This window comes from Apium graveolens, chromosome 3 (genome assembly GCF_009905375.1).
Source record: "Apium graveolens cultivar Ventura chromosome 3, ASM990537v1, whole genome shotgun sequence".
NCBI lineage: Eukaryota > Viridiplantae > Streptophyta > Magnoliopsida > Apiales > Apiaceae > Apium > Apium graveolens.
In genome coordinates this window covers 153,137,966-153,156,794 of record NC_133649.1, presented here as the reverse complement: position 1 = coordinate 153,156,794, position 18,829 = coordinate 153,137,966, and the positions used below count along the sequence as shown (strand labels likewise).

At 38.7% G+C, this 18,829-nt stretch overlaps 1 protein-coding gene across 1 annotated transcript; it reads left to right on the top strand.

Annotated features, from left to right (window-relative positions):
* Window positions 1-9,763: 9,763 nt before the first annotated feature.
* LOC141714652 (uncharacterized) lies at window positions 9,764-11,382 on the top strand. Its single transcript, XM_074518158.1, has 2 exons — window positions 9,764-9,821; window positions 10,937-11,382. The coding sequence occupies exons 1-2, from the start codon at window positions 9,764-9,766 to the stop codon at window positions 11,380-11,382; spliced, it is 504 nt and encodes a 167-aa protein (XP_074374259.1).
* Window positions 11,383-18,829: the final 7,447 nt, after the last annotated feature.

Below are 18,829 nucleotides of genomic sequence, written 5' to 3'. Positions count from 1 at the left end.
TCAATTTTTCATATTTTTGGCTTCTTTTGATCTGTTATTTATTAAGTTCATATACTGAGGATATGAAGTAATAAATATTCAGTTTACTTAGAATTTTGAAAAATTCCAAGTTCAAATTAATCGATAAGTCTGGGTATTTATAGTGAAAGTAGATGACTTGTCGAGAACTCAGAAATAGACATTTGGAGTTGTCTATCGAAAAGTCATTTAAAGAAATGAAGTACATGTCGAGAAGTCATTTTAAATTACTCTTATAGAGAACTCAAACTTGACTTATCGAAATGTCAAATAAATACCCAGTTTGTCAAAAAAGCGAACTGAATCAATTCTAACTTTTATTTGAATAAATTCGAAATAAATTAGAATAAATTTTCCAAAAGTAATTTACCAAAATAATTTATCAGTTTAAATTATTTCAGTTCTGAGTTATTGATAAGTCAAGAATTGTACTTGTAGAGAACTCTATGAATGAACATTATTAGAGAACTCTACAAGGACTTGTCGATAAATCATTTTAAACCTATCGAGAAGTCACTAGAGAAGTCAGTAAGTTGACTTATCGAGGACTCACTCGAGAAGTCCTAAAATGACTTGTCGAGAAGTCAATTTAAACTTATCGAGAACTCGGTTTGCTAGATACTTTTGGTTATTGTAATTCTGCCTTTAGTTAATTTTACATATTAAGGATGTAAATTAACACCTAAGCAGATTACTCAGAATTTGAAAAATTCCAAGTTAAATGAATTTGAAAGACAAATATACAGAGATTTCTGAAATATTTATAATTCATATTTCAGTTAATTTCCAATTTAATCAAATTAATTTTGATTTACTGGAGATTAATTTGCTGCACAACATTAGCTGAGTTCTTGCCTTAGGATGAAGAATTGAGCATTCCAATTTCACTTACAAGTCTAGTGAAAGTTGCTTCATCCAAAGGTTTAGTAAAAATATCAGTTAGTTATTTTTCTGTTGGTACAAAAATGAGCTCAATAGTACCACTAGTAGCATGTTCTCTAATGAAATGATACCTCACATCAATGTGCTTTGTCCTAGAATGATTTACTGGATTAGCTACTAAAGATATAGAACTAGTATTGTCACACATGATAGGAATTTTATGTAACACCAGGCCATAATCCATTAGCTGATTTCTAATCCAAAACACTTGAGCACAACTCCCTGTATCTATGTATTCAGCTTCAGCTGTAGAAGTTGATACAGATTGTTGTTTCTTGTTATACCAAGATACAAGTCTTTGTCCAAGAAATTGACAACTTCCACTGGTACTCTTTTGGTCAACCATGCATCCAGCAAAATCTGCATTTGTGTATCCAACAGCTTCAAAACCAGTTCCCTTAGGATACCATAATCCCAAGTTTGGAGTTCCCTTTAAATATCTGAAAATCCTCTTTACAACCATCAAATGTGATTCTTTTAGATTGGATTGAAATCTTGCACATAGACATGTTGCAAACATGATGTCTGGTCTACTTGCTGTTATGTAAAGAAATAATCCAATCATCCCTCTGTAGCTTGAGATATCTACACTCTTGCCCTTTTTATCCTCATCCAACTTTGTTGTAGTAGACTAAGTGTAGATGTAGGTGAACAATCAACCATTCCAAACTTTTTCAAAAGATCCTTGACATATTTAGTTTGGCTGATGAAGATACCATCACTTCTTTGGCTGACTTGAATTCCAAGGAAGTAACTTAGTTCCCCCATCATACTCATTTCATATTCACTCTGCATAAGCTTGGAGAATCTTTGGCACAACTTCTCATTAGTAGAACCAAAGATGATATCATCCATATAAATCTGAACTAGGATCATATCTTCACCATATTTCTTGTATAAGAGAGTCTTGTCTATGGTTCCTCTAGTAAAACCATGCTTCAGTAAGAAATCTGACAGTGTGTCATACCAAGCTCTAGGTGTCTGCTTTAGTCCATATAGAGCCTTGAGTAACTTATACACAAAGTTAGGAAATTTTGGATCCTCAAAGCCAGGAGGCTGTTGCACATAAACTTCTTCTTCTAACTCACCATTCAGAAAGGCACTTTTGACATCCATTTGATACACTTTGAAATTTGAGTGTACAGCAAATGCTAGAAAAATTCTTATAGCTTCAAGTCTTGCAACAGGGGCAAAAGTTTCATCATAATCAATTCCTTCTTCTTGTGAGTAGCCTTTAGAAACCAACCTTGCTTTGTTTCTGGTAACTATACCATTTTCATCCATTTTGTTCCTAAACACCCATTTTGTTCCAATAATGCTTCTGTTCTTTGGTGCAGGAACTAACTCCCAGACTTTGCTTCTTTCAAACTGATTCAGCTCTTCCTGCATGGCAGATATCCATTCAGGATCCAACAGAGCTTCATCAATTTTATTAGGCTCTACTTGAGATGGAAAACATGCATATAGGCACTCATTAGCTGTTGCACTTCTAGTCCTCACACCAGAAGTAGGATCACCAATAATTTCTTCTCTAGAGTGACTTCTATCCCACTTTCTTGGGTGTATTTGTTGACTAGTGCCTTCATCATTTTCTTCATTATTGATATGACTGGTGGATCATTCTTCTCTTTCTCCCCTCGATTTTGTGTCATCAAATTCAGGTGTTCGAGATTAGCTTCCATTCCCATGATTTTTTTGCTCAGCAGACTCTTCATACATCATTTGTTGTGCATTAACTTCATCTTCTCCATCAGAATCACTATCAATATTGAGGTTATCAAATGCAAGGGCTTCAGCTTTATTGTCATCAAGGCATTCCAAGCCTGGACACTTGTCATCATCAAAGGTCACATCTATGCTTTCCATGATCTTCTTTTGATCAATCACATAGACTTTGTAGGTTGTTCTTTCCAGTGAATATCCCAGAAAAATTGCTTCAAAGACCGTTGAGTCAAATTTTCCCACATATTCAGAAAGTTCTTTCAGAATGTAACACTTGCTTCCAAACACATGAAGATGCTTTACAATAGGCTTTCTCTTGGACATGATTGAGTAGGGTGACTTTTCATGTGCCTTGTTAATGAGATATCTGTTCTGTGTATAACATGCAGTGTTGACAGCCTCTTCTCAGAAACTTATTGGCAACTTCACATCTTGCAGCATTGTTCTAGCAGCTTCAACCAATGTTCTGTTCTTTCTCTCAACTACTCCATTTTATTGAGGTGTCCTGGAAGCTGAAAACTCTTAAACAATACCTTTGCCTTTGCAAAATCCACTTAATGTAGCATTTCTGAATTATGTTCCATTGTCACTTCTCGGTCTGTTCACACAATTATAATCCTCAGCCTGTTTTTCTATCTTCTTAATGTGCTCAATTATGATATGTGGAGTTTATTCTTTAGAGTTCATGAACTCTACCCAAGTGTATCTTGAGAAATCATCCACCATCACAAGTGCATATCTGTTCCTTGAAATAGATTAGACATTTACTGGGCCAAACAAGTCCATGTGAATTTGTTGCAAGGGTGCACTAATAGAATTCACAGTTTTTGACTTGCGACTAGATCTTTTCATCTTTCCTTTTTGACAAGCTTCACAGACTTCAACTTGAGTAAACTCCAGCTTGGGCATATCTCTCACTAACTCCTTTTTGACTAAGTTGTTAATTGCCTTGAGATTCAAGTGAGACAGCTTCTTATGTCATAGCTTGCTTTGTTCTTCTGATGCCTTGGTGTAGAAGCAGCAAACACCATCCTTATTTGTTGAGTCCAAGTCTGCAACAAACATGCTTCCTTTCCTTGCTCCTTTCAGAGCAATTTCACCAGTTTTCTTGCTGATAAAGGTGTATTCTTCTTTGTTGAATAAAACTTCAAAGCCTTTGTCTGCAAATTGGCTAACACTGAGAAGATTCACCTCAAGACCATCTACCAGTGCTACATCATTAATGACAATATTTTCAGAAACAATCTTGCCATATCCCATTGTGAATCCTTTACTGTTGTCTCCAAAGGTCACCAATGGGCCAGCTTTCTCCTCAAAATGTGATAGCAGGGCCTTATCACATGTCATATGTCTGGAACATCCACTGTCAATGATCCATATGACATTCTTCACTTTGCCCTGCACACAATGAGATTCAGGTGTGTTTAGTAACCCAAGCAGTGTTGGGTACTTTCTTCTTGTTAACTGATTTAGCAGAAGTAGAGTGATTAGTTTTAGATAAAATAGAGTTCAATGATTGTTGTGCATTTTCCCTTCTGATGTAGACTCAATTTGTGTTTCACTTAATTCTACTCTCAGTTTATGACAACTCTTCATCACTTTCAAGTTGTAAGGGATGCAATCAAACTTATCACAGAATGAGTAGGGGTCATCTAAATCTACTTCATTATATTTGCAGGTTCCTTCAGTTGGCTTACTAACACCCTTTTTACAAGGATGAGTTGGATGATTTGTAGAACTACATATTCCACACTTCTTTCCAGGAATGTCTGCATCATAGTTCAGATTGTTGCTTTTGTTTTTCCCAATTCTCCCACTTCTATTTTTCTTCTTACTTGCATCTTCAATCTTGATTTCTTTGACATGAGTCTTGACACTTTGGTTGTCCATAAGATTTTCTTCAGCCTTGGAAGATTGAATTGAATCTGCATTCTTCTTTTCATTATCCTCATCTGCAATTTCTTGCTTGATAATCAATTCTTATTCACTGAAGTTTACCTCACAAGTCTTAAATACTGGTGACCTAACATTTTTCAGCATTGCTGGAACATTTTCAATCTTTGTTGCTTTTCCTCTGTCACCGGTGTTTTTCTTCTTATTGTTTAAGGTATTATAATCAAGACCAATGGTAATGTTTACACATGGTTTGTTTTTCTCATGGTACTGACCAACCAATTTAAATGCATTCTTGAAGGACTTCAACTTTACTTCACTTTTCTCCAGTTTTTCTCTTAGCACAGCTTCAATCTTTTTTGCACACTTGAGCTTGTTTTTTAGATAGCCATTTTATTGTTTCAAGGCTTCAAGCTCCACTATCAACAATTCAGCTTCTTATTTTTCACTTTTAAGCTTCTCATTTAACTTTGTTAATCTGCTAACTTCTTCATTAGCAGCAACTATGCTTGTTTGAATGTGAAACATTTCTATGCTCATCTTTTCAACAGTTTCCTTATATTGATTCACATTTAAATCAGTGGAGGTAGGAGTTGGTACCTGTGATTTAGATGAGGATGATTCTCCTTACTCCAAGGTCATGAGTGCATAGTTTCCAAGTTCCTCATCTTCATCATTTTCAGAATCATCCCAATTTTTACCTTCTGCAATATAAGCTTTGATTTGTTGTTTCTTCAGAAGAGCTTCATACTTTGCTTCTAGTTCAAGATAAGCCTTATCTTTCTTTGCCTTCTTGGGTTTCCTGCATTCTGTAGCAAAGTGGCCTAGTTTATCACAGCTGAAGCACCTTATATTAGATATGTCAACAGATCCAATTTTGTAACCACTCTTGCTATCAGAATTGTACTTTCCTTTTTCTTTCCAGCTGCTGTCTTTGTTAAAAGACTGTCCTTTACTTTTGAAGTATCTTGGCTTCCTTGCTCTAATGTTAGAGAATTTTCTATCCAGATATACCATTGACTGATCTAGCTCATCCAGTTCTTCAAGAGTATAGAACTCATCCTTTTCCAATTCTAGTATAACTTGCTCCTGTGAATCAATTGTTCTTTGCTCGCTTGTTGAGGCAACTGGAATATGAGATCTTGGTTCATCATTAGATGTTTGACCTTTATTTACTATTAAAGCACTTGAACCATCTATAACATATCCTTTCCCAGATCTCAAATATTGCCTTTGAATCATCTCAAGTTCATAGGTTTTGAGAATTCCATATAGAACTTCCAGAGTTATTCTGCTCAAGTCTCTCCCTTCCCTGATTGCTGATATTTTCTGTTCCAAATTATCATGAAGAGTAAGCAAAAACTTTAGATTCACCTCTTCAGCTTCATAGTACTTGTCATGAAGCTGCAAGTCATTTATCAACTTATTAAATCTTTCAAACACTTCAGTAATGCTTTCCTTGGGCTTAGCCATAAAACCCTCATACTGTGAAATCAGTATTCTTCTTTGATTAGATCTAACTTCCTCAGTTCCTTCACATAGTATTTCAATTTTCTCCCATATTTGCTTAGCAGTGTTACAGTTGACAATGTTGTTGTACATCACATTGTCAAGTGACTCAATCAATATCAATTGTAACCTGCTGTCCAGGGAGACTTTCTCCTTTTCAGGGTCAGAATACTCAGATGGATCTTTAGGAGCATAATGAGCTGGTATGACTATGTCTCCATCTGTAGATTCCTCAACTCTTACCATAGGAATGAAGGGTCCATTCTTGAGAATGTGAACATAGAGTGGATTGGCCATCTTGATAAACAACATCATTTTCTTTTTCCAAAGAGTGTAGTTAGCTTTGTCAAAGGTAGGAATTTTGATGCTACTGATTTTCTGTGTATTCATTCTTCCAAGATCTTGAATCTGTTTTCTTTCAGATTTTGCTATGATACCACTTGTTAGGTAATGAATCACACACAGGGGAAGGGTGAATGTGTTTTTCTGATTTTAGGTTTTTCTTGAAAGATAATGGTTGAACAAAGTAAATTAAATCTTGTATTGAAAGGTATTCATGTAGAAATTAAACTTGCATAAAATAAAGAACACAGATCTTCAAAACTCACTTAATTTTTGTATTAAAAATTAAGATGTTTTGCTACAAAATTTCTAAGATCTTCTAAGTTAAAGAGCTCAGCTTCTTCTCGAGAGTGTTACAAAATTTTTTGATCTAAATTATTACTTCTAACTAGAGGACCAGTGTTAACTTTATAGCTCAGTTAACTGCTGGTTTACACAGTGGATAATAAACATGCTATTAACTTTTCTAAACTGTCACTTGTCATTTCTATTCATAGAAAAGAAAATCTTCCATTTCTGGATTAACATATCTTTAGCATCCCGTGTTTACTTTAATCTTCCTCTGTCAGTTAATCTTTGTCATTGATCTTGTACACTTTTCAAGCTACTTTTTATAGACTTGTCAATCCAGCTGTTGGATTGTTTGTTGATTGTTTATCTTGGATATTAAACTGATCTGCAATTCTGTACTTTGAGACTGTAATTCGAGATCTCCAGTTTGATTCATTTGAACACTTGATATCTCGACAAGTATAAAGGCTTATCGAGATGTCTGGTACTCCATAATGAGTTTGGCTTGTAGAGGTCTTCAGCTCATCGAGATCTCTAGTCTTCATAACTTCACTTGACTTATAGATATCTCTGAGTTCTCGAATGGATATAGACTTGTCGATAACTCTGAGTTCTCTAGTAAAGGAATGACTTATCGATATCTTTTTGAGTTCTCGAGTAACTTTCCTGACTTCTCTACTCCCGGTGGATATTGCTTTATCCGTTGAGTAGATATTGCTCATCCGTCAAGTAGATGTATAGCTTATCCATCGAGTAGATATTGCTCATCCGTCGAGTAGATGATATTCATCCATCGAATGGATATATATAGCTCATCCGTCGAGTAGATATTGCTTATCCGTCGGTACTCTCTAGAGTTTGAATGACTTCTCGATAAGTCATTCTGGAGTTCTCGAATGACTTCTTTATAACATTAAATCTGTGACTTGTAGAGATCTTGACTTAGAACATTTTTCTCCAAACAGATTTATTCAACTCCAAACTTCTTCAAAATTCTTCTGAGGCATGATCTTCTTGATCTTCTTCCAGATAGAATCCTGAGGCTTGATACTGTTTTAGGAAAAAGACTTCAGTATGCTCCTTTGCATTTTTACAGACTTTAAATGTTACAAGTACAGAATGCAAATTTAGATAACCATACAACTTACTTAGGATTGGCCCCAAGCTTAACTAATTGCTAATGACATTTTCAGTTTCAGTAATCTTTGACATCATCTATTATATATTACAGTATGTTACTTCTAAAATTGTTGATGTCAATTATCAAGAATTTAGTAAGTTTTGATATTTTAAGTTAAATTGGTTTATATTAAAAAAGACATATAAAATTAAATAATGTAAGTAAGCCCCTTTAGTTGGTCGAGCAATATAATTATTCAAAATAAATTATTTAGGTTAGGTTTAATCAAAACTTATTTGTTAAAGTAATCAAGCTCTACTGATATGTATTAAATTAATTATTTTATTTATTATTTAAATAAGTTTTAAAATTTTAATTAAATTAATCATTTTACTTAGAAATATATATTAAATTTTAGTTAAAAACATAAAAGTTTTATACAAATAATTAACAAATATTTATTATTTATTATATATAAAAAAATTAATTGAGCCGAGTCGAGTTACCGAGTTCGAATCGAGTTCGAACCAACTAGAGTGAATTTTGTAAGAGACATTTCTTTTTATATAAATGAAAATACTTGAAGTACAAAATTATTTATTCTCTGCATCTCAGCTCATATGAACCATTTTTTTTAATATTTCACAAAAAATGAGCCTTTAACTTATAACATTTATTTAAAATTCTCATAATCGCACATTCATATAATGTACTCCACTTAATTAAGATCCATTCTCTCATTTTTGTGATTATAATATATCTTGATTATAATTCAATCAAAATTAATGAAGTCACGTGCATTAACATCATATGGATTAATAAAAATAGAGAAAAATGCCTCTAAATATATATTTGTGGGAACTATATGAGTATGAAATATATTTTTAGTGATAGATTTATAATTTTTTAAATAAATTATGTAATTACAAAAATATTCCATGCATTTACGTTAAAAATATTTTCGTACTCATCTAAAATTACGCGAGTATGTACTTAAAAGTATTAAACTCGATTAACAATATTGTATTAGGTCACATTATTTTATAATAATTTTTTTTTTCATTTGTACAAGGCTAGCATTGATTTTTATACAACCAACAAATGGCAATACGTAGTTATCAATTTCATGATAAATAATAATTGAACAAAAATAAGCATATAAACCTTATTTATTGAGCAAGTCGAAGATTGTCCTTGTTGTCCTAAGTTAAATTTTGAGACATTTTGATATCGGGTCTTCCAATACTAAGAAATTTATTATGTATCTTATTTATAAAGCGACACTTTACATATTTCATATTATTTCTATCAATAAAATCTTTGTTTCATTTCCCTTTTGAACATCACTTTTTCTCATCTTTTTCATTTTCCTCCAATTATTATTTAAATATATTATTATTTTAATAATAAAACACAAAAAATAAGACATGTTAAATTTGAGGGCCAAAAATCTTATGTTAAATTACTAAGATATTGTATTTATAATATTTATAGGATTTCCTGTCATACTCTATGACTTATCTAATAAACCTCTTTTCTCTCCCATTGAGTTTAGGACATCGTCCACGTAACAAGAGTGTACGAATCACGGTTTACTGAACCTTCAAGGTTCAAGTATTTGTGTATATAAGCTGCTTTGAGACTTCAAATATTACGCTCCTCTCCTATAATCAGTGTTGTAAAAATCAGGAATTGGGGAAGATCGGCCGACGTACCTGTTATACCCAAAATTTGGCATTGGATTGGCTCGGGTCAAATATGGATTAAGTACAGTCAAAACCGGAATTGCATTGTAAAAGGTAAGGACGCGTCCAGGCACAGAGGACGCACCTACATTGGAGAAGATGTTTTATGGTCTGGTGATGGCGAAGCTTGGGAGTGCATGATTAGGGAAGGACGCGCCCAAGCGTTGTAGACGCGTCCACCATGGTGAAAGTATCAGGCAATTGTGGTCTTGTGGCAATGGAAGCTGGAGGACGCGCCTGTCTTGCTTAGGACGCGTCCTTAGTAGTGGAATGTTGTGCGCGACAGTTTCTAAGGAGACAATACAGGCTTCATAAAGGTAAGGACGCGCCCAGGGTCTTAGGATGCGTCCCGTGCTTGGTCTATGTATTCTCAATGGTGATTTCATGACAAAGCTTGCATGAATAGGAGCGGTGGAGATTATTTTTACTAATGTATTTATTGCAGATACTCTTTGAAGAATTCCCTTCTTGAGACGGTCAAGGAGGGGGATGTCCGTGAAAAGATTGAAGGCCTACAGGGGTGTGCTTGATGATTGAAGGACTCCTCCTGTATTCAACGGGTGTCCTCGTTGGGGATGCGGGGTTAACATTGGTGTGTGCTTTGGGAACTCTGTTCTTGTATTCAACGGGTGTCCTCGTTGGAGAACTTTGGAGTCATCCTGCACTTTGCACCCAAGAGCTTGGAATCACCTGTCCTGTTATCTGGTGGGTTATCCTCATTCGGGGGACAGGGATGTTGCATCAATAAATCAAGGGAGATAGTTGTAGCGGGGTGTTATCCTTGCGCAGGGAGATGCACTATCCGTGAAGTCCTGTGATTATGGACGAGCCTTGGGCCTTCACGGTTGGGCCTCATAGTTGGACATTCCTAAAGCTAGCGGAATATGGACTTTGGATGGGCTTCTACCGGGCCTAGTAATAAGAAGTCTAAGCCCATTAGATTTCTTGTTCCACAAGAACTACGTTAGGCTTGATCCCAATATAAAGGGTACGTAGGCACATTGAGGGGGTAAGAAGTTGAGAGCTGATAAAAGAGCCACCACTTACTCTGATCAATCTCAGCCTAAAACAATCACAGACCACCACACACCACTTGATTTTCCGGTGAAGAACCACCGTCATAGATCTTTATTCCGGCGAGAAACCTCAATCTTTGTTGTTACCAGATTCCTCCATCAACAAATTGGCGCTAGAATGAGGGCTGCTGATTAAGATTGTAATCTTGGGAGGAAAAAATATCTTACAATCATGATGGAAGTTCTTATGATGGAAGCGACAGCAGATCTGAAGGAGAAGGCGAGGCGAGGGAGGGATGCCTCCAATTCTCATCAGCAACACTGATATCTTGGAGCAGCTGTACCGATTGCTACTACGGGAGAAACTCCGTTTATACTTACTTACGGCTATGAAGCTATAGTCCCCGTGGAAGTTGGTTCGGGATCGCTTCGCAGAGATTGTTACACGGAGGAGGATGCAGAGGTTAATCAAAGGCTTCATTTAGATCTCTTGGAAGAAACAAGGGGAAATTTTCAGCCGAGGTTTACAGCGTATCAGCAACGTGTTGCAAGGTATTATAACAAGAAGGTAAAGGGACAACTGCTTAAGGTGGGAGATTTGGTGCTTAGGAAGGTGATGCCCAACACGAAGAACCCCCAACATGGAGTGTTTGGAGCTAATTGGGAAGGACCTTATAAGATAAAGGCCATCTTGTGGAAAGGGACTTATCACCTTGAGGATATGGAAGGGAGGCTGGTTCCGCAAGCGTGGAATACGGAACATCTCCGAAAGTATTATCAGTAAGGCGTGGCTTTGGCCCCATGCGTACCTCTTTTATTATATACTTAGGGCTATGCCCAGATTATAGACTAGAAGCAATAAAATTCCTCCTAGCCTAGGGGGTAGTGCATGTACTACTTACCTTAGAACTAGTCGAAGGATAATTTTTTCTATAAATTCCCCACAGAGCATAGTAGCCGTGGGACTGGTGCACCTTTGACACCAGAGCGCATTATTAATAAAAACTTTAAAAATTCTCCAAAGGGCTGTTTATTTATTGATTTACTTAGTTGTATGACGCGTCCTAATCACAGGACGCGCCCTGAGTGGTAATTCTATATAGATGTTAATGGAAACAGTAACTGTTAAAAGGAACAACAAAATCAAGGTAGAAATGGAACTAAGGCGCATACTATTTCCAATGACGCGCCCAAGTTATCTTGGTTGATGCTCCTTCAGTTTTATGTTTATTTTTGATTACGACAAAACATAACTAAAAGGGAAGACACGTCCTTACTAAGAACGCGTCCAATCCGAGGGATTAAGTATATCTCTAAAATAAAGGGTAGACGTGTCAAGATAGTAGGACGCGCCCCTCTAGCTTTATGCTTTTTCTAAAAAGTACAAGTGTAGCATAATATCATGCTATCCTATCTAGATGATCCAAGGACGCGCCCAATTAAAGAGGACGCGCCCTTCAAGGACATCTACTTAACAGATGATAGTACAAATACAACAAGATTCCAAAGGCAACGCGTCCTAATAGTAGTACGCGCCCAAATATATAACATAATAAAATAATCAAGTGAGTAAAAGTTTGCATGATTAAGGCAGAAAAAGCTTCATAAAACGTACAGACAAATGAAGTTCAAAAGTAATCATTACAATTTGCAAGGCTTCAAGGGGCCCGCACCCTTAGAATAGTTCAGGTAAAAACTTCGTGAATAAACATAGGACGCATCCTAAGCAGGAGGCGCATCCTGGGGCTTGTCTTGGTTTTCTGCAGGAGGAGGTTAAGTCTGAAGCGAAGAAAGAGCAGGGGACGCGTCCTCTTCCTCCAAGCCCAGAAAAATCCTTTTGCTCTTAATGGAATCTGCAGCCCTAACTCTGAAGTCATTTACCCATGTCTGGGTGTCTGCATCGAACTTAGAAAAAGAATATTCTGGGTTATTTGCAATAAACCCAGAGCACCATTCTTCGAACCCAGATGCGAAGCCATTTTAATAGACTAGCTTTTTCTCCTCTTTCCACCCATGCAGTCTGTCATCGTTTAGAGTGTCAAGCTCCGGCTGCATGGTGGAATTTAGTGTGATAACACTCTCCATCATTTTCTCCATAGAGGAGACATTACCTTCCAACACAGCTTTCTCCGCCTCAAGACGCGTCTTGTCCTCCTGCAGGCGCCTGATCTCGGCGTCCTTTTCTTGGGCAAGCAAATTGATGTACTTCTCTAAGGATTTGATCTTGTCTTCAGTCTGGCTCTTTGCAGTGTCAGTGGTAGCAAGACGCGCCCTGAGTCTAGCAGCCATGTTGGCACTTTTTTTGGCGTGCAAATGAAGCTCAGTTTCAGCCCTCACCATGGCCTCTTCTGTTTGTTCCTTGGTCCTGAATGTCCAGCCTCGGACTTCATCTTCAGTAAAGTGGCCAGCTGAGGACGCGCCCAGATATCAGAGAACAAAAGATTGATCATCTGGCAGTGTCTTTTGGTGCTTTGTGGGCGCATCCTCCTTCTCAGGGATGTCCAGCACAATGGTGTCAATTATTTTTGGTGGAGGGGAAGGAGTCACAGCAGAAGTGGGGGTCTTAACCTTTGGATCAGGCTTTGCAGGGGCCTATTTCTTGGCTCTCAGCTTCTTGGAAGCTCCAATAGCAAATCATTTTGGGAGAGAAGCCATATCTGTGACATGAATATGAAAAAACATTAGTTGAATAAGGTAGACGCGTCCTGATAGTAGTACGCGCCGCAAACATAATTTAAAGATTGTCAATGCGCAAATGTCAAATAGAATGCATATAAAGACATGTAAATGCATGAAGATGTGTCAAGAAAAATAAATGCAAAGATATGAAAAATGCATATATATATATATGTGTGTGACTATGACGTGTCCTAAAGATACGACGCGTCCTATTGACTATAATGAGGATTGTGAAGAAAACATGAGTGACATGCTAACAATGTCAGTCACAACTATTAGGGGAAGACGCGCCCTGAAGTTAAGGCGCGCCCAAAACAAAGACATATATGCAGGAAACACCCGTAAATCAGATTAAGTTTCGCGTGTAAAAGGAAAGACAAACATACGCTTGACGCGTCAAAAAAAGATGATGCGTCCTACGAATGTCGGTGAATTGGTACTTTTAAAAATGAGAAGCTAATTCTGTAGCTTTGGACGCGTCCAAAAAGTATGACGCGTCCTCTCTCATATATACTTACCTTGTTCTAAGTCAAATTGCTTAGTAATGTCAATCTCGACTACTTCTGCGGCACTAAGGCCCCTGACTTTTTCTGAGGCCGTGAAAACATGTTTGCCATTATGAAATTCATGGAACTTGCAGACATAACCAACCCGGGCAGATAACGCGCCCACCAGTTTGAGGTTGTCTTCTGTGATCATGTCTTTGAGGTTGAAGTGTTTCTCTGCATACTGGAGTACTTTATCTGCTCTCTTCTTTCTTTTTCCTTTTAATTCCTTTTTAACTCTCTTGTCTAAAGATAAAAATATGAGGACTTGTTAAAGAAAAAGGGAAATTTGGGAAAAGGAGGATGCATCCAGAATAAAAGACGCGTCAAGCCTATGAGGACATATTTTGGAAATCACTTACTTGGTTCTAAGTTGAAGCAAACTCGGGTTCTCTTGACGTCATAGACGTAAAAGAATGGTTCCTTCCAATCCCTCTCGTGTATGATCTTGCCTTCATTGAATCCCTTGTTGTTCAGCCACTTATTAATTACAAAGAAGTGGTAGCCAGGGATTGATTTTCTGATGCTGTAAAAGAAGCTGAATTCCTTCATGGAGGGCGCGCCCAATCCAAGATTATGTTACATCATGTACAGAGCCCATGCTAGCTTGTACGAGTTTGGAGACAATTGAACCGGGGCAACGTTATACCACTTCAAAATCTTTTTGATGTATGGGTGCAAGGGCGCGCTCACGCCTAGAGAAATCAGTTTTGGTGTGAGCACCATTCTAGGGATCCTTTGATTCCCAATGTTGAAAATGTGTGGCCTCATTGTACGAAGAGGGCGCACCCAGATGCCCTCCATGTCATAGTATTTCATGTGCCACTAAATTTCCAAGTTAGTTGCAGTGGAGTCAAGGGTAACACAAGCTAGCTTGCTTTCTTTTTTCCTTTGGACATTTTTCTCTGCCTCAGTTAGAGCACCAAGCTTTGTCCAGTCACAATCCACTTCAACATCTGAGGGTTCCCAGTGTTCGAGAGGTGGATCGGATTTTTGAGGAGACACATGATACTTTTCAGGATCAGGAATCCTCTTTTCAAACTCACTTACGCTGAGAGGAGACGCGTCCTGAGAAGAAGCCACGTCCTGTGAAGAATCTGCGTCCTGAGAAGCTGACGCGTCTTGAGTAGGGGACGCGTCTTCATCTGAAGTAATCATACGTAAAGGCTGTTGGCTGGTGGTGGGTACAATTTCATCATCTGTCCAATCTTCGATAGCAGCTCTAGCATTGAGAATTGAAGTTCTTTTTCATTTGAATCCTTTCTTTTTCATTCTAGAGCTTATGGGAACATGATCCATAGAATGGGAACTGGAATCAGACATTATAGAAGTCTTTAATTTGAGAGATTCGAAGTCACGTCTTTCTGCTTTAAGGAAGGAACTCGTCTTGTGAAATTTAGGGAAGTCGGGTTTGAAAGAGATCAAGTGTGGGGAGTAAATCCCAAGGCGTTTGTTGAGAACTTTGAATGGATGGAAAGGTGACGAAGAAGACGCGTCCTTCATCTGCAAAAGAAGGAAGAAAAACTTGAGGACGCGTCCATATATATATATAAAAAAGAAGGGGGGAGGAAGATACTGGAAACGTACGAGGACACGTCCTAAGAATCTACGCAGGAGACGCACTACGATGACGCGTCCTAGTAATACATTGCCTCTATGTGACCTTTGGTTAAAACAACTTAAACACATGTCTTAAGCGAGACGCGCCTTTTAAGGATGATGCGTCCTAAACTAGCAGAATACGTGGGAATTCTAATCGGTTATAAGCAATTTGGGGGAAGTTCTCTAAAAACCTAAAAACATGTAATTATAGAATCGAAGGAGCTAAATATAATGTTTCTACATATATATACAAAAGGGAATGAAGAACAGTCGAGGTAGAACCGAAGAATACGAACGGTTTTTCGCTTATTGCAGTTGGATTACCCGAACAAATAAAGAAATAAAAGATGATTTACATACCTCGTAAGTTGAGGGTTGGATTGAGCTAAAGAAATCAGAAATGGTCGGCTGAATCGTCGGAGTTTTGAACTTGAAGTTTAGAGGCGGCGGCGATGACGGTTTTTCGAGAGAGAAAAGGGTAGAAATGACGATGGGAGAAAAGGGTAAGGACGTGCCTACATTGGAGAAGATGTTTTATGGTCTGGTGATGGCGAAGCTTGGGAGTGCATGATTAGGGAAGGACGCGCCTAAGCGTTGTAGACGCGTCCACCATGGTGAAAGTATCAGGTAATTGTGGTCTTATGGCAATGGAAGCTGGACGACGCGCCTGTCTTGCTTAGGACGCGTCCTGAGTAGTGGAATGTTGTGCGCGACAGTTTCTGAGGAGACAATACATGCTTCATAAAGGTAAGGACGCGCCCAGGGTCTTAGGACGCGTCCCGTGCTTGGTCTATGTATTCTCAATGGTGATTTCATGACAAAGTTTGCATGAAGAGGAGCGGTGGAGATTATTTTTACTAATATATTTGTTATAGGTACTCTTTGAAGAATTCCCTTCTTGAGATGGTCAAGGAGGGGGATGTCCGTGAAAAGCTTGAAGGCCTCCATGGGTATGCCTGATGATTGAAGGTCTCCTCCTGTATTCAATGGGTGTCCTCGTTGGGGATACTGGGTTAACATTGGTGTGTGCTTTGGGAACTCTGTTCTTGTATTCAACGGGTGTCCTCGTTGGAGAACTTTGGAGTCATCCTGCACTTTGCACCCAAGAGCTTGGAATCACCTGTCCTGTTATCTGGTGGGTTATCCTCATTCGGGGGACAGGGATACGTCCGGCACTTGGGGTGAACCGTGGCTATACCTGCGTCCATAAATCAAGGGAGATAGCTGTAGGGGGTGTTATCCTTGCGCAGGGAGATGCACTATCCGTGAAGTCCTGCGATTACGGACGAGCCTTGGGCCTTCGCGGTTGGGCCTCATAGTTGGACATTCCTAAAGCTAGCGGAAGACGAAATTTGGATGAACTTCTACCGGGCCTAGGAATAAGAAGTCTAAGCCCATTAGATTTCTTGTTCCACAAGAACTACGTCAGGCTTGATCCCAATATAAAGGGTACGTAGGCACATTGAGGGGGTAAGAAGTTGATAGCTGATAAGAGAGCCACCACTTACTCTGATTAATCTCAGCCTAAAACAATCACAGATCACCACACACCGCTTGATTTTTCGGCAAAGAACCACCATCATAGATCTTAATTTCGGTGAGAAACCTCAATCTTTGTTGTTACCAGATTCCTCCGTCAACAAATTGGCGCTAGAAGGAGGGCTGCTGATTAAGATCATAATCTTGGGAGGAAAAGATTTCTTACAATCATGATGGAAGTTCTTATGATGGAAGCAACAACAGCTCTAAAGGAGAAGGCGAGGGAGGCTACGCTCGTCACGAACCCTATGTGCCCAAAAATATAGCAGATCTACCGAGAGCTCCGGATGTGGAAGGGACGCCTCCAGTTCTCATCAGCAACGCTGATATCTTGGAGCAGATGTACCGCATGGGGGATACTCTTAATAGTTTTCACTCAAGGCTAAATACGATGGAGCACCGCAGAACAAGGAGAGGTCGTCGTTTTCCTCGTCGCGGCCACGCCGTGGGGAAGGCGCCCGTAGTTGAAGGAGATGCTCAGGCCAGCGAAGATAACCCGTGAATCACTCCACGGTGCTTGGAATATTCTGATGATATAGAACCTGTTGTGGAGCTTGTTGATGAAGACACGGACGGTAGAGAAAGGCCTCGTCTTGTCAATCAGGTTGTTCCACACCCCCATAGGTGTGGGCGTACGATGGACGAGCGTCGTGCGGAAAATACTCAGAATCAAGATGAGGAAGGAAGAGACTTTTCAACTTTAAAAAGAAGGCTCGGCATAAGGTTGGAGGATGACGATCTGAGAATGCTGCTGGTAGAATGACAAAAGGAAGGAAATGATGGAGAAGCGAGGCCCCGTGACACAGCGCGTGTACCCCCTACACACCAAAGGGATGATAGGGTGCGGCACCGCGAACACGAGCGTTCCCCTCCGCGAGGAAGGTTCGGGAATTATTACCGAGGCTATCAAAGGAATGGGCGAGGAAGGATGGGATACCCACATGGAAGGGCACCCTACAATGGTAGGAGAGATGGCGCGCTCTCCACTGAAGAAGCTCCTATCGTTGTTCCTGTAGTTTCCCACAGTGCTACGAGCAATGGTTCCACGACGCGTCCTCATGACCAGGACGACGTGCGAATTCAAGAAAGGTTGCAGAATAATGAGAAAGTACCACGATGCGGCCCAGAGGAACCCAGCGTGCGGGACAATGTTCAAAATCAAGATGGTAACATACCGCAGCCACAGCCTCAGGGCGAGGGGCGGCGAAATCCATCGCTACACCCGGGGTGTAAGAACCCAAATTTTTGACATCGGTAAAAGACCTTTATAAATGGTAATATAATAACTTGAATTTTTGAGACCTTGTAAAATGTTTAATGAATAGTAACCCTGACGGACGGGGAAAAACTTTTGAGCCCACACTATGTCGTGCACGAGAAAATGAGTTTCGGAGTTGATATTACGATTATACGTACCAAATGAGTGTATGTAAACGCTATTAGTTTTCGAAGAAAACGAACTTTGAAAAATGACCGTATTTATGACTTATCGAGGATTACGGGAATTAAAATATAATTACGAGATTAAAACCCTACGAATTTATATTCATATATAATAATTAAAAATATAAGGAATAAATACGAAAGGAATTACGTCGCGAACCATTTTACGAACAAGTATTACGAAAATGTTTAAGCGACCGAGTGAACGCGTAAATGATTAAATAAACATAACGCACTAACTAAACCATGGTAAGAGATTAACCATGGTTATTTTATCAAATAGTAAGCTAACCTTAGGATAATTAAGCAAGCTATCCAAATAATGTGCTAAGGAAGCTAACATAAGTAGTTTCTAGGAAGCTAACAAAGATATGTCCATGGATTTGGAGACAAGGAATAAACCTAAGGCTATCCTAGGAAGAA